The sequence below is a fragment of the Pezoporus wallicus genome, unplaced genomic scaffold (genome assembly GCF_028554395.1).
Source record: "Pezoporus wallicus isolate ANWC-B61680 ecotype Strahan unplaced genomic scaffold, APGP_CSIRO_Pwel_v1 scaffold_11491, whole genome shotgun sequence".
NCBI classification, from domain to species: Eukaryota; Metazoa; Chordata; class Aves; order Psittaciformes; family Psittacidae; genus Pezoporus; species Pezoporus wallicus.
In genome coordinates this window covers 3,082,836-3,095,432 of record NW_026642649.1, presented here as the reverse complement: position 1 = coordinate 3,095,432, position 12,597 = coordinate 3,082,836, and the positions used below count along the sequence as shown (strand labels likewise).

The window sequence follows — 12,597 nt, the reverse complement described above, 5'->3', positions numbered from 1 at the left end:
ATAAGTTTATGGTTCAAAAAGGTCAACACATTCTCCCAGTATCTGAGCAGTTTAATTCCCAGGAAAGGCTCTGCCACAAATACACACGGAGGTAAATATTGAATACATACTTATATTTTTGAAAATTATAAGTTGATTCTACCATCTACCCCTTCAGCTATATTTTTATTCCCTCTCCTTTATTACCTCAATGCTAGATGTGTCTAAGCCCATACTGCTGCTGCAGCAACATTACCATTTTCCATCTGGGAAGCCAACAGTAAACTCATTAGTGAGCCTGAGCTCTTCTCAGGAAATGAGCATCCAGTTACCACACTTCATTTAAAATAAATCAACTTACTGTTCAGTCCTCAGTTATTACCTGTATTGGTGGGTATGGTTAAACTCACAGCCCTGCTAGGTATTTTCTACCTCACAAATCTTTTTGTTCCAAACCTGCTTGCATGTCATAGCTCTGTTTGTCTTCTCATCTGCATTAACTTACAAATTCAGGGCAAAGAATAACCCTGATGATTTTATAGGAAGTAACACGGTGATTTCAAATACGCCTTCTGAGCAAAAGTCCAAGATAAAAAGAATAAACATTTTTCACGTAAAACACCGTGCAAAAAAACCCCACAGCAATTTTGCAAGAATTCAATTGATTATTTGAAAGATTAGATGTTTCAAACGTAACTCATGATCACCATCATAAGAAAACAGATGTTCCAAAAAATGATGACTCACAAGGACTTTTCATAAGCACTGTGCAGATTTCAATTTCAGAAACTCTGTAAATATGTTTCAATGTAAACTGAAATATAACCATGCATACATACAGTAAACATGCTCAAAAACATCTCAGTTTCAATTCAGAATGCTTCTGAAAATAAAGCCCACAACATTTCTGTATCATAAAAGTGAATTCCTCACCGAAACAGCAGTTATCTTCAAAGAATCTACCGTAGAATGTGTGAAAAGGTACCACAAGATAGGTCCAACTTCTCCTGTAATAAATCCTTGTGCATGGCAAGAGAGAGTAGTGCAAACATTTTCGATTATCTTTGCTGCCAAATGGTTCACTACCCGATCTTCCTATAGGAAGGAGAGAAAAGGAAAACTCATATGGAAATGTTTCTAATGTTTCTGATTTCAGTTTAAATTACTGCCTGTGTCTGTGTTTTATTCTATGTTGATTGCCTTGGTGTGGTTTCTTTGTTTGATACTTGCCAAAGTCATTTCACAGGAAACTTCACTTTCTGAATGTTATGTTTACAGACTCCACTTTCCCTTCTACTGCAATGGAAATTTAGCACGAGTACAACTTAACACAAAAGCTTTCAGCTCCAAATTACCACCCAAATTAGTCATGAAAAAATACAACGGTTTTGTTATGATAGAGGTATTGAATGATCAGTGCTTTGTGAATGAACGCCTGTGTATCAAAACTCGTCATTACAACAGGCTCTGAATAGCACAATTATGAGACATGGAGTTACATTAGGAAAAAAACAATTGCATTAGGGAAAAAAAAATTACATTACGAAAAAACCAATTACATTAGGAAAAAAACAATTACATTAAGCCCTTTTCATTCAGAATAACCAACAACCCCCTGGCATAAAGACAAAACCTTCTTGCAAGCCAACTTATTACGCAACTCCTTTCACTTCTCATAGTCTTCTGTAACAAAAAATCCTAATCAATGTATAACATAAACCAATGGGTCCCATTACTACACCAATTCTTAAATTTCCATAGGGGATTCTGAATCCTTCATATGACAATATGTAGTATTATCAATAAGTATTAGTGATAATACTAATCAAACACTAATCTGCAAATTATTTGTGGAAAGCCACTGTACATGTACCTTTAGCATCTACATAATACTACTCATACTACAATGTCCCCATGGAATAAAAAACATCATGTCAGATGATGAGCCATCAGCATATCATGAACATCTCACGGCAGCAGTTCTTTCTCAAGAAAAACTGATACTGACTCCAATGGATGCTTAACAGAGATCACTTAAAAGCAGAGTCTCTACTTTGTCAGAGTTCTCCCCCTCACCTCCTCTTAGTATCTCTGCTTTCACTTAAAGCAGAGTCTTTACCTGAACAGAACTGGCAGATTCATTGCTAGTGGTTCTTCAGCTGTGCATTGCCTCACCTTATCTCAATCTTTAACTATGAATAAGTGAAGTCATTCTACAGCGCCTTAAAAGGCATTCTTGAGTTCAGCAATTTTAATATAAGGACAACCAATTTAACTTAGCAAGTCTACTTCATAGCCTGGCTTCACAAATAAATCATCACAATATCTAACTGATTGTTTTCTTAAACTAATCTCCACATTAGCCTACTAACCTCTGGATTTCTGACATTTATCTTCACAATTGGAGCCACCAACAACTGTGAGCAATGACTATGAAACCTTTCAGAAAGCAGTACAAAAAGCCTTCCAGAAGGAGAGAATTTAGACTTCATTAAAAATATATTCAATATCCACTCTTCTACTGACTTAGGCCTTCTAAATAAAGATACTGATGTAGAAATACTTGGCAACTCTAGTATAATGCTGTTGAAAAAAAACCCAAGCTGTATTCATAATTTTCATGCTAACCCTTCCTGTTCTCCCAACGAACTGCAGCTCTACTCAAAATACTTCAAAGAAATACCAAACCCAGTTCTCCTCTAAGCCAGTTACATTCTCTTATAAAACTCTGCTGATTTCTGTAGGCTCCCTTCCGACTTACAGCCATGATACCAAAGAGGATTTAGGGTTTACAGTTTTTATTACTGCAATATATTGTATCATTTCAATCTATTAAAGATCTAAATACACAAATACACATATACGTGCGCCAAACTTCAGCTTCTCCAAACTTTTTATAAATAATGTTAATTTTAAATCTTTTCTGTGAATTATCCAGATTTCTGGATTTCAGTCATTTTTTTTTTAAAGTTGAGTTAAACATACACATTTATCAAACTGACTGCCTGCATTTTAAAATCAAATCCGTAATTAAAACATTAATAGTTAAGTTAAATCTCTCTTATATGTGAAGAGATTAATAGGAAAGCCAGTTGGGACTCTACTACTACTTCAGGCAGGCAGAAACAATAAATGCACTATAATCCCATTTAAAAACCATAATCTATGTAGTGGATAACAGTTATTATGAATGTCAACAAATTTAAATATACGATTACAGTTTTTCCTCACAACATTTGGTCCTAGAGGTGTGTTTTATTTCCTTACAGCCATCAATGAGATGATTATGCTTTGTGCCAGACATTCCTGCTACTTTGGCTAGAAAAAGGTCATAGCAGCCTTCCAGCATCTTAAGGGGGCCTAGCAAGGATGCTGGAGAGGGACTCTTCATCAGGGACTGTAGTGATAGGACAAGGGGTGATGGGTTCAGACTGAAACAGGGGAAGTTCAGGTTAGATCTAAGGAAAAAGTTCTCCCCCATGAGGGTGCTGAGGCGCTGGCACAGGGTGCCCAGAGAAGCTGTGGCTGCCCCATCCCTGGCAGCGTTCAAGGCCAGGCTGGATGGGGCTTGGAGCAATGTGCTCTAGTGGAAGGTGCCCCTCCCCATGGCAGGGAGTTGGAACAGGATGATCTTAAGTTCCTTTCCAACCCAAACCATTCTATGATTCTATGTACCACGACAGTGCTATAATAGCTCAAGGAGGGGGAGCAAATCAAAGTCATCAATGAATCTATATTAATTTGAAATAACTGAATTTAATGGCTATTTCTATTGATGGTTAAAAACAGTGCACTAGAAGTTTTGGACGCACTGAAGATACAGTCACTATGTAGCCAACATACTACCTAAAAGTAGCATAATTTAAGTTAAAGCTTAAGAGAAAGTATTCTATGATCTTTTTATATTATATTGTGTACAGATACATACATTTGAGTAAAAGCATAATACTGATAAAGAAACATTGGAAAAGCTGAAAGATCAGGAAATAACACTGTATTCCATCGCTGCTCTAAATCAACCTCCATACACTTCTTCCTTTAATCTTAAAGGACAGAATAAAAAGAAACTACAAACATAACAATGAAGTAAAGCTGTATCATCCTGAGCATTCATGATTATAAGAATTAAGTCTTGACTACAATTTGCAATATAAAGCTTTCTCAGAGAAGAAAATAAAATTTTAAATACCTTTTGCAGAAAAACAAACAAAAAAGATTCTGTCAGTAAACTGGAGAATTGATATCTAAAGAAGAAATTAAAGCGATAACGTATATGATTCAGACCACTACTTTTATATTATACGCAATTCTGTCAGTAAGTTAAAAAAACAGATGTCCAAAGGAGAAATTGAAGTGGTGATGAGTATGATTCAGACTATTATTTTTATAGTAGAGCCAATTCTGCCAGTAAACTAGAAAACTGCTACATGAAAAAGAAATAAAAGTGAGACTATCTATGAAGGTATTTTTCCACTTGTATTCTGAAATGTAGCTTTGTGTTTATGGATATTTTTGATTCTTCAAATGGTGGTGTTCCAGCAAGTTGAGGCTGCTACAACTGAGACAGACCTATTTGTATTAGTACTTTTGCACTGTACTTGCACAAACAAGCACAAGTACTTAAAACTCTACTACAAACCTCAAGCATCTTCACTAACAGGAACTGTAGAAATGCACGGCTGTGCTTGGTTAGCCTGGACACAACTTTAAACTTGTGCTTAATTAAATTTAATTCAAACTATTTCATGTCAAACGTATCTTGATTCTGTCTTATTTTTCAAGAGAAATATATTAAGATAAACTACTACTAAGAAAAATTTGACATGTTCCAGGACTAAGAAGTGATTTCATTCTGTAAGAATAAATTAGTGTCTTATGGATGTGTCAATTTAGTTTCTCTACGCTGAATATTCAGAAAAAACAAGTCTTCCATTACTAAATTTATAATTAAATAGCTTCTCACTAATGTGCCTTAGAATGACATCTTACTCCCATTATGAGCTGGAAATAGTCCCCAGTACAAACACAGTCATGTGTACTTGATCACCTGAAGGTTTGACATTAAATAAGCATCTAGACTCTTCCTCTATTAATCACATTCTGCAGGCAATGAAGATCTCAAAACAAGAAGAAAAAAAAGGTACTTCTCTTGCTTTCCCCCCTCCAGCAACCTCCAACATGTTTTCTGCCTTGAGCTTTGCCTTGGGCAAAAATAAAGTCAAGTGGTCTCATACAAACAGTAAACGTAAACCCTCTACTCAATTCTTTTTCATTTTACAAATTGGAACTATATGCATGTTTTTCTTCCCTACTTCTAACACGGCTAAGACACCACCATGTCTTATGAAGAATACAGCGTAGCACATGTATGAGAATAAAACTAATTACTACTTTTTTGTCCTCAAAAGAATGCTAACAACCCAGCAGGATAACAATTCAGTTTTGAGAAACTGTGTATCAGCCCCTTCAAAACAGGAAGTAAATCTTGCTCAAAGATTTAAGGAAGATGTATAAAAAACAAATTGCAAGAGGACAGTACAATCCATCAGGAATAGCTCAAAAGAAAGCCACAGCATTAATAAATTCCACATTTATTAACAGTAAGTTATATTTACTGTCCTATTTCCAAAACAAACCAAGCAGCAATACATAAATGTTGAATGCACAGAGAACAACGCTGCGTTCTTGCATTAATCTCCTGCTTAGGTCATGGTCTTATCATGATTATTTAAATTCAAGAGCAATCCTTGATTGACAAGGCACTGCAGTGCTGCAGGCTACAATTCTCACACAATGCCTAAAGGGTTATTACAGTGGAGAAATTCTATTGAGGACAATGAAAGAGCCTTACCCCTTCCCGAAGACACCTCATTAGCACAGTATAAGCAGCTGAGGGAACAACCCAACATTCTCTGGGGTGCTCCCTCTTTTCCTCCTGAAATGAAGCCAAAGGCACAAATGATTAAATCAAAAAAAAATCACAATAATCTCAGTCACATAAAAAACAGGTAACAGCTTCTTAATAAGGTTCATATTAGAAACATTTCAAATTAATAGACGCTATACAATGTATGCGATTACAGGGCAGTACTACTATTTAATGTTATTTCTTGTGCAGCACAGAAATTAATATTTTATTAGATGATTTGAGTAGTCTCCAAAATCCGCAACAGAATTTGTCCTAATATTTCTGGGTTTCATTGATTCTCACTAATTCACACCTCCCCCCCCGCCAAATATTCTTGCACTCTCAATCATTTCAATTACTCCAGAGACAGCTAATTATTAAGAGTTTCTCTTTAAATGTGCTTTAACTGAGCTTCTCTTTAAATGTGGTTTAATTAACCAAACAGATGAAATTAATTTGTAAATCTACTTTGGAAAAAAAAAAGATTCCAACTCATACAAGGAAATAAAAAGCATTTATTTAATCTTACTCTGTGCTATACCCATCAGTACCTATCGACATTGTTCTATAATTTTTATGTATTTTCCTTGAAATCCCCCTGTTAGAGAGGCTAAATCACTGCTAGTTGAATCAAGGGTTTAATTCTTCCATTTGGAGTTAATGAACTCCACTTCCCACCCCAAAATAGTCCCCTGTAAAACTACAAGTTTAAAAAAGGACATCTGGATATCATTAAGATTTAACTAACACCTCCATATCTAACACAGGTATTAGTAACTGGAAAAAATAGCCTGTTTTGGGAAAGTGAAGAATAATAGGCATTGGATGGTGGGAAGATGATAGGCCATGTGCAGGTTGCCTTAATAAATAGACAAAGAATGACAAGCAGCAACTTCTTCAGAAATTTGGCATTTATTGAACTCTACTGGTTATATTAGCAAATTGTTCTTAGCATTCTATGTAAGTGTTGATACTGAAAAGCAAAGAATGGGCAAGGTGGGGGTTAACAATGCAAAACACAATTATACTTTCTAAATTTCATGAGTTCTGAGTGGCCTACAGTAATACAACATACAGGAGTGATAATGTCAGGCATTTAATTAAAGCAGGGCACATTAACCTACAAAAAACAAAGCAACCACTACATTTTGTGGAACATGCAAAGGAGGGACAGCATGAGGACAATAAAACACAGAAGCTCATCACAAACCCATAACTATAGTAAGGCAAAATACAAATCCATTTGGTACTTTCATTCCTTTATCAAGTGACCCCACAGACTGTTAACGGGACAGCATTCGGAGCAATTAGACGATGCTGTTAACTACAAAGGCTTCAGAAAAGCTAGGGTTAGGCTTTTTCTCTTTGAAGTCACTTTTGTTCCTAATAAGTAAAAGGAAGTATTCTACTCTTCTAATAAGTAGAATAAAGGTGAGGGTTTAGAAGAACTCCTCTTGAATTCCTACCACTGACAGTATTTTTTTAATACAAATAACCTCTGTTTATATTTAATGTGAATGTACTAGTTCTAGACTGAAGGTTTAAATCAGTTCTAGTCAGGAATTACTGTAATTCCATTCAAAATTAGTCAGGATTGCTCCATTTTGTTTTCCATAATGTTGTGAACGCCAGCATGCTAGAATAAGATCTAATATGGACTCATATCAACAGATTGGTATCATAGGCTGGGCTGATAAACCCTATTTAATTGAAGCCTCTAGCTAAGATGTTCTAACCCTTAGATCTGCCCCTTGGAGGCCAGCAGTCGTTATGGTGATGTATTAAATTGGTTTATGAAGTTAAAACTCTATACTTGAAGAATGCAATTTAATTAATCCCAGATGAAGCCCTCAATTGCACTAATATGTTTCTTAAAACAGGCAAAACATCACAGAACATACAAGGATAATAAATTGTTGAGGACAGAAATGGCAAAGTCATTTGCTCTTTTTCTCTACTTTTGCATGCAAAATGTTTGTTCACACTTGTTAAATTCGTAAGGACCATTTGACAGTCTTACCTCATTGGCTATGAGGTAAAGAAGCTCCCCAAGTGTTGGTAGAAGGCATTGTTTCAATTTGCTATTTCTGAAGTTCTCTCTGATGAGTTCAGTTAAAAGTGTAATTGCCTAAAATCAATTAAAAAAATAAATCATAGAGCAACACATCTTTTCGCAAGCAAAATGTACTGTTAAAGGTAACAAGCTTTATCTGAAATGCCGTCTTACTGATTTAGTCTAAACTTACGATAAAGAGCCATTTGCAAAGGATTTAGTATGCATGGAAAGCCAAGAAAACATAGTAATTACAAAGCAGATTATATATGCAATGTGGAAAAAAATGCAATAAGGAATAGCCTAGGTGACAAATTGTCAGCTATCTGTTCTTCCCTTTCCCTCAGGACAACAGAAGTAGATTTCCCAGTCTTACTATTCTCTGTTTCTGTAAGATCTAAACCATCATGTTACAAAGAGAAATGTTGTCTTAATCAGAAGACAGGAACTCTTCAAGTTTTGTCTCCTGATCTCCAAGTTTACTGCAACTCACTGGACAGACCACACTAGTTTTCTGTACTTCAGGAGTTTCTTTTTGAAAAGCAGAGATATTTATATATATGTGGTTATAGTATTTATATTGAGGGAGTGGAGAGAAACTGAAAATTCTCACTCATCTTATGCAGGTGACCTAGTAAGGAATCACTTTCCCATACACATATGGAACAGATTTCATCCTAACCTTTAATGCTGGACTCATTAATTTATAGAGGATGCTTACTATTTTTAAATGCTTATGGCTGCTCGAGTACAAGTCTGTATCTCCCATAATCATATAATGGCCTCTTCTTCTCTACAGAGCATAGAGATTTGCCCTGAACACACTGAAGTAATCGTATGTTATCCTAGTGCACGACGCGGGGGTTCATGGAATACAACACATACTGAACAGGCAGAATACGCCATTAACCAAACTTAAGAAGACCTTCACATGTCCTCTGCAACAAAAGCTATGAAATAGGAAGTTGTAATTCTATATTACAGTAGATTGTGATCATCTATAAGCATAATTATATATACACACAAATACTTTTATAAAACACACTTAATGTTATGTATTATAAACTATTTGTGAATATAGAATTTTGAGAACACTTTTAAATATCCCAAAAGGAGGGAGGCAAGCTGTTTCCTTCTCCATCATGTGCACAGATTAGTTCTAATCTCCACAAGATTTAAATATTCTTTTATCCTTTCATAAGGAAAAATTTAAGACATAAAGAAAGACTCTGCCCAAAGATTTTGATTCAACATTAAAAGGTGGTATAAATTTTAGGTAAAGAAAGTACATCACCTGGAAAAACACACAACAGAAAAACCTAATTCATTTTAACTACATAGTTTGAGGAATAAAGTCTCCTTCTTAACTATGTACTTGTTTTTCTCTTCAACTTCCCTATGTTTTTCCTGTCAGAGAAGTAAATAGCAATGAACAGAAAGTCCTGCAGTGTCTGGTAAAAGCAGCTGAACTTTAATAAATTGCCTACACATTTTGCACTAGCTGTCAAACTGGATGGGTATACTATAGTCCTGTCAGGAAAAGAAAGAAGAAAGATTCACATCTGAATACTCATTATCTTTATCTACAACAATGGCGTGCAGAGTTGATACATTATCTGTAGCAGATTCCAACCCATTTCAAGCTGTATCTAGAAGTTTCTCTGCAGTTTTAGGAGTCTGTAAGTGAAAATTACAGCATATTTGAAAAGAGGAAGTATTTTATACCTTAAGATGTAAAGTGGCAATGTACAGATTCACAGTATTATTCCATCTTTGATCTATTAGTATAACTGTCAGCAAGCATCAGTGGAAATTAAAACCTATTTGTAATTCTGCAAACCTTTACAGTGATAAAAACTGTCTATGCCTCAAGCATAACAGAAATTACTTTTCAGTTCATTTTCTTGTGAGTACACACATGTCACATACCACAGGCAAGTAAATGCCAAAGCAATCTCACTTTCCTTGGAGGAAAGCACCCACTAGGCTAAGAAAGTACACCATGCTTACATTGCCACTAATCAGAAAAGAAACTATACTAATATTTATACCAAGTACTCATCAAGGTGAGCAATCTTCTTTGAACATCTAAAGCATGCTGCCTACCTCCCTTCTCATGTACCTGTGATTCACTGCACCCCAGTGAAAGCTGGTGAAATACCCTGCATTAAACAAGTGGCTTGAGACTGAAGAGCTGGGTGGCAAGATGGAAACAGATACTTTTGCAAAACTGTTCTATGGCGTTCAGATACAAAAAGAAATGTTCTGAATCACTGAAGTATTCACGTCTTGCAGATGTTGTGTTCAGTACAATAAACTGGGTCATGGAATGAGGAGGCCTGAAGGGAAGTCTGACCAACAGACGATGGACATGGTATATAAGGAATGTTGGATATATAATGGACATTGGATATAAGGAGGAAGTTCTTTACTGGAGGGGTGGTGAGGCACTGGAATGGGTTGCCCAGGGAGGTTATGAATGCTCCATCCCTGGCGGTGCTCAAGGCCGGGTTGGACAAAGCCTTGGGTGACATGGTTTAGTGTGAGGTGTCCCTGCCCATGGCAGCAGGGTTGGAGCCAGATGATCATAAGGTCCTTTCCAACACTAACTATTCTATGATTCTATTCTATGGTACTAGTGTGGCCCAGAATGTAGAAAAAAAGCTAAGCAAATCAATATGTATTGCACAATTTATGCAGATATAGAATTTATATTGCTCCCTAGAGGAATTCTAGAGGAGATGGATGCGTGACACTTTTCCAGGTGGAATACAACGCAAAACTGGTTCATCAGGAAAACTCTCCATGCTTTCAACTTTCATGGAACTGCTGTAGGAAGAGGTCTTAGCAGACCTTAGCCAACTAGATGCCATGAACTACCAAAGGAGGCTCCAACAATTTGCTTTGGAATCAACTCAAGATCTCAAAGGGTTTAAGTCAGACACAAAGAGTAGCAATTAAGTTACGGATCTGTTATATTTGCTAACAAATCAAAATGCAACTAAAAGAACAGTCTACAAGCTTTGGGGTTTGTTTTTTTGTGAGACTGGGGGGGTTCTGTTTTCTGTATAATGAAAAGGTTTTTTCTTCTCCTGGTCTGTCCTGACAGATTATTACATGACCTTCGCTGCAGATGTTCATGAATATATCTGATTTTCACCCAAGCCCTTAAGTCTGAAGCTTTTTAATGGCAGGCAGGACCAGGTAAAAACATTTGCTTCAAACAGGAGAGATACTGTTGACAGAAACAAAACCAGGGTAAGAAAGAAAAAGATTGCTCAAGAATCCAGAAAACAGAGTCCCTGGATTATAAAGAATTTTGCCTTCAAAACTGCTGTCAGTGGCAATCAGCTGGAGCTGCTTTACACCAAAAGATGAAACTGGAACTAGAAACCTGGTTTCAGCTGAACCCAGGACACCAGTCTTCACAGAACAGTATTTGGCAGGAAGAGGGCTTTTTCCTTTCTTTTTTATTCTCTTCCCTTTTGTTTCCCTTCATGTAACTATCACCAGTATATGCAGGTTTCTACCACCCATCCATGCCTTTTCTGAATATCACGTCTCTGGATTTCTATTCTTTTTTCTAACTCCATGTGAAGTTACTCTAAGTCATCATCTTCTGCTTCCAAGCAGTGGCCTGGTATCCACTTGATTTAGAAGCCATGCTGATGACGCTCTTGAAGACCTATGTCCATGAAGAAAATATCCACGTGGGATATTTTAGATTGAGTAATTCTACATAGAATTTCTCATATTTTAAGAAGTTCTATAGGCTTTGAGGATTTTCCATAAATATTCTTTAAAATTAGTTCCCTTTAACTGATTATTGCAAATTCCTTCATCCCTCTCAGTGAAGATGCAAACCGCAAATACATCGGCTAGAAATTCCCTTCTTCTCTACAGAATTCTTTTTAAAATGTGTTTCAGAATAAAATCCCTTTTCTTTTTCCCCAGATGGTAGCTGAAAGGGCTGCTACTCAGAGGAAAAGCTAGGGCTACAACCAACATACAACTGCTCTTGCCTAACGCTAAGCCTGGTTTGAGTGTCTTTTAGAAGACACTGTCAGAAGGCAGCAGGAAACGAGGCTTTTGAGCGATCACAAGTGTGCAATTTCTATCACAAAAACATGTTGTAGCTTAATTGTGTCAGTCAAGTGAGAATGTGCTTTAGAGGAAAAGGCTGGATTTTTTATTCCTGTCACTAGTCTAGAACTTAATTAATTTGCAAGAGCAAACAAGACAGGAAAATGGCTCTATTTTAGGTTCATTCTTAGTTGCAAGAGCTAAACACTTCACTGAGCAAACTGTACAACTCGCACAGATGCAAAGTTGGTTGGCTCAAAAGAAATTATTAGTGTCAAAAATACATTAAAACCAAATTATTGGCTTTATGAAAACTGGGGTAGCATAACACAAGAAAAAAGAAGCATTTGAGACTATTATTTTAGCATTGTCTCCTTCCCTGCAATCATTTGAAACCTCCTCTCAAATTTCTACCAAACTAAGCAAGAATAAAAAAATAATAATTATAAAATTATTTATTGGTGGCTTTTGTTTTGAAACCTCTAGAAGCAACCTAAAACTGACCAAAAGGCTGTGGTACAAACTCGTTTCTTTTTAAAGAGAATACATATATGAAAACATTTTGAACGTACTA

The 12,597-nt window shown here is 36.2% G+C and overlaps 1 protein-coding gene across 7 annotated transcripts in view; it reads right to left on the bottom strand.

The window, feature by feature from the left end:
* Positions 1-12,597, bottom strand: part of ULK4 (unc-51 like kinase 4) — a 194,810-nt gene that overhangs the window by 152,780 nt on the left and 29,433 nt on the right. For all 7 annotated transcript variants that reach the window (XR_008975160.1, XR_008975159.1, XM_057431492.1 and 4 more), the window contains 3 exons: positions 7,908-8,015; positions 5,831-5,914; positions 913-1,074 (listed from right to left, as the gene is read on the bottom strand). Coding sequence is in view for 5 of the 7 variants with exons in the window: in XM_057431492.1 (XP_057287475.1) it covers positions 913-1,074; positions 5,831-5,914; positions 7,908-8,015 (354 nt within the window). In the remaining 2 variants the exon portion in view is untranslated. The remainder of the gene's footprint in view (positions 1-912; positions 1,075-5,830; positions 5,915-7,907; positions 8,016-12,597) is intronic.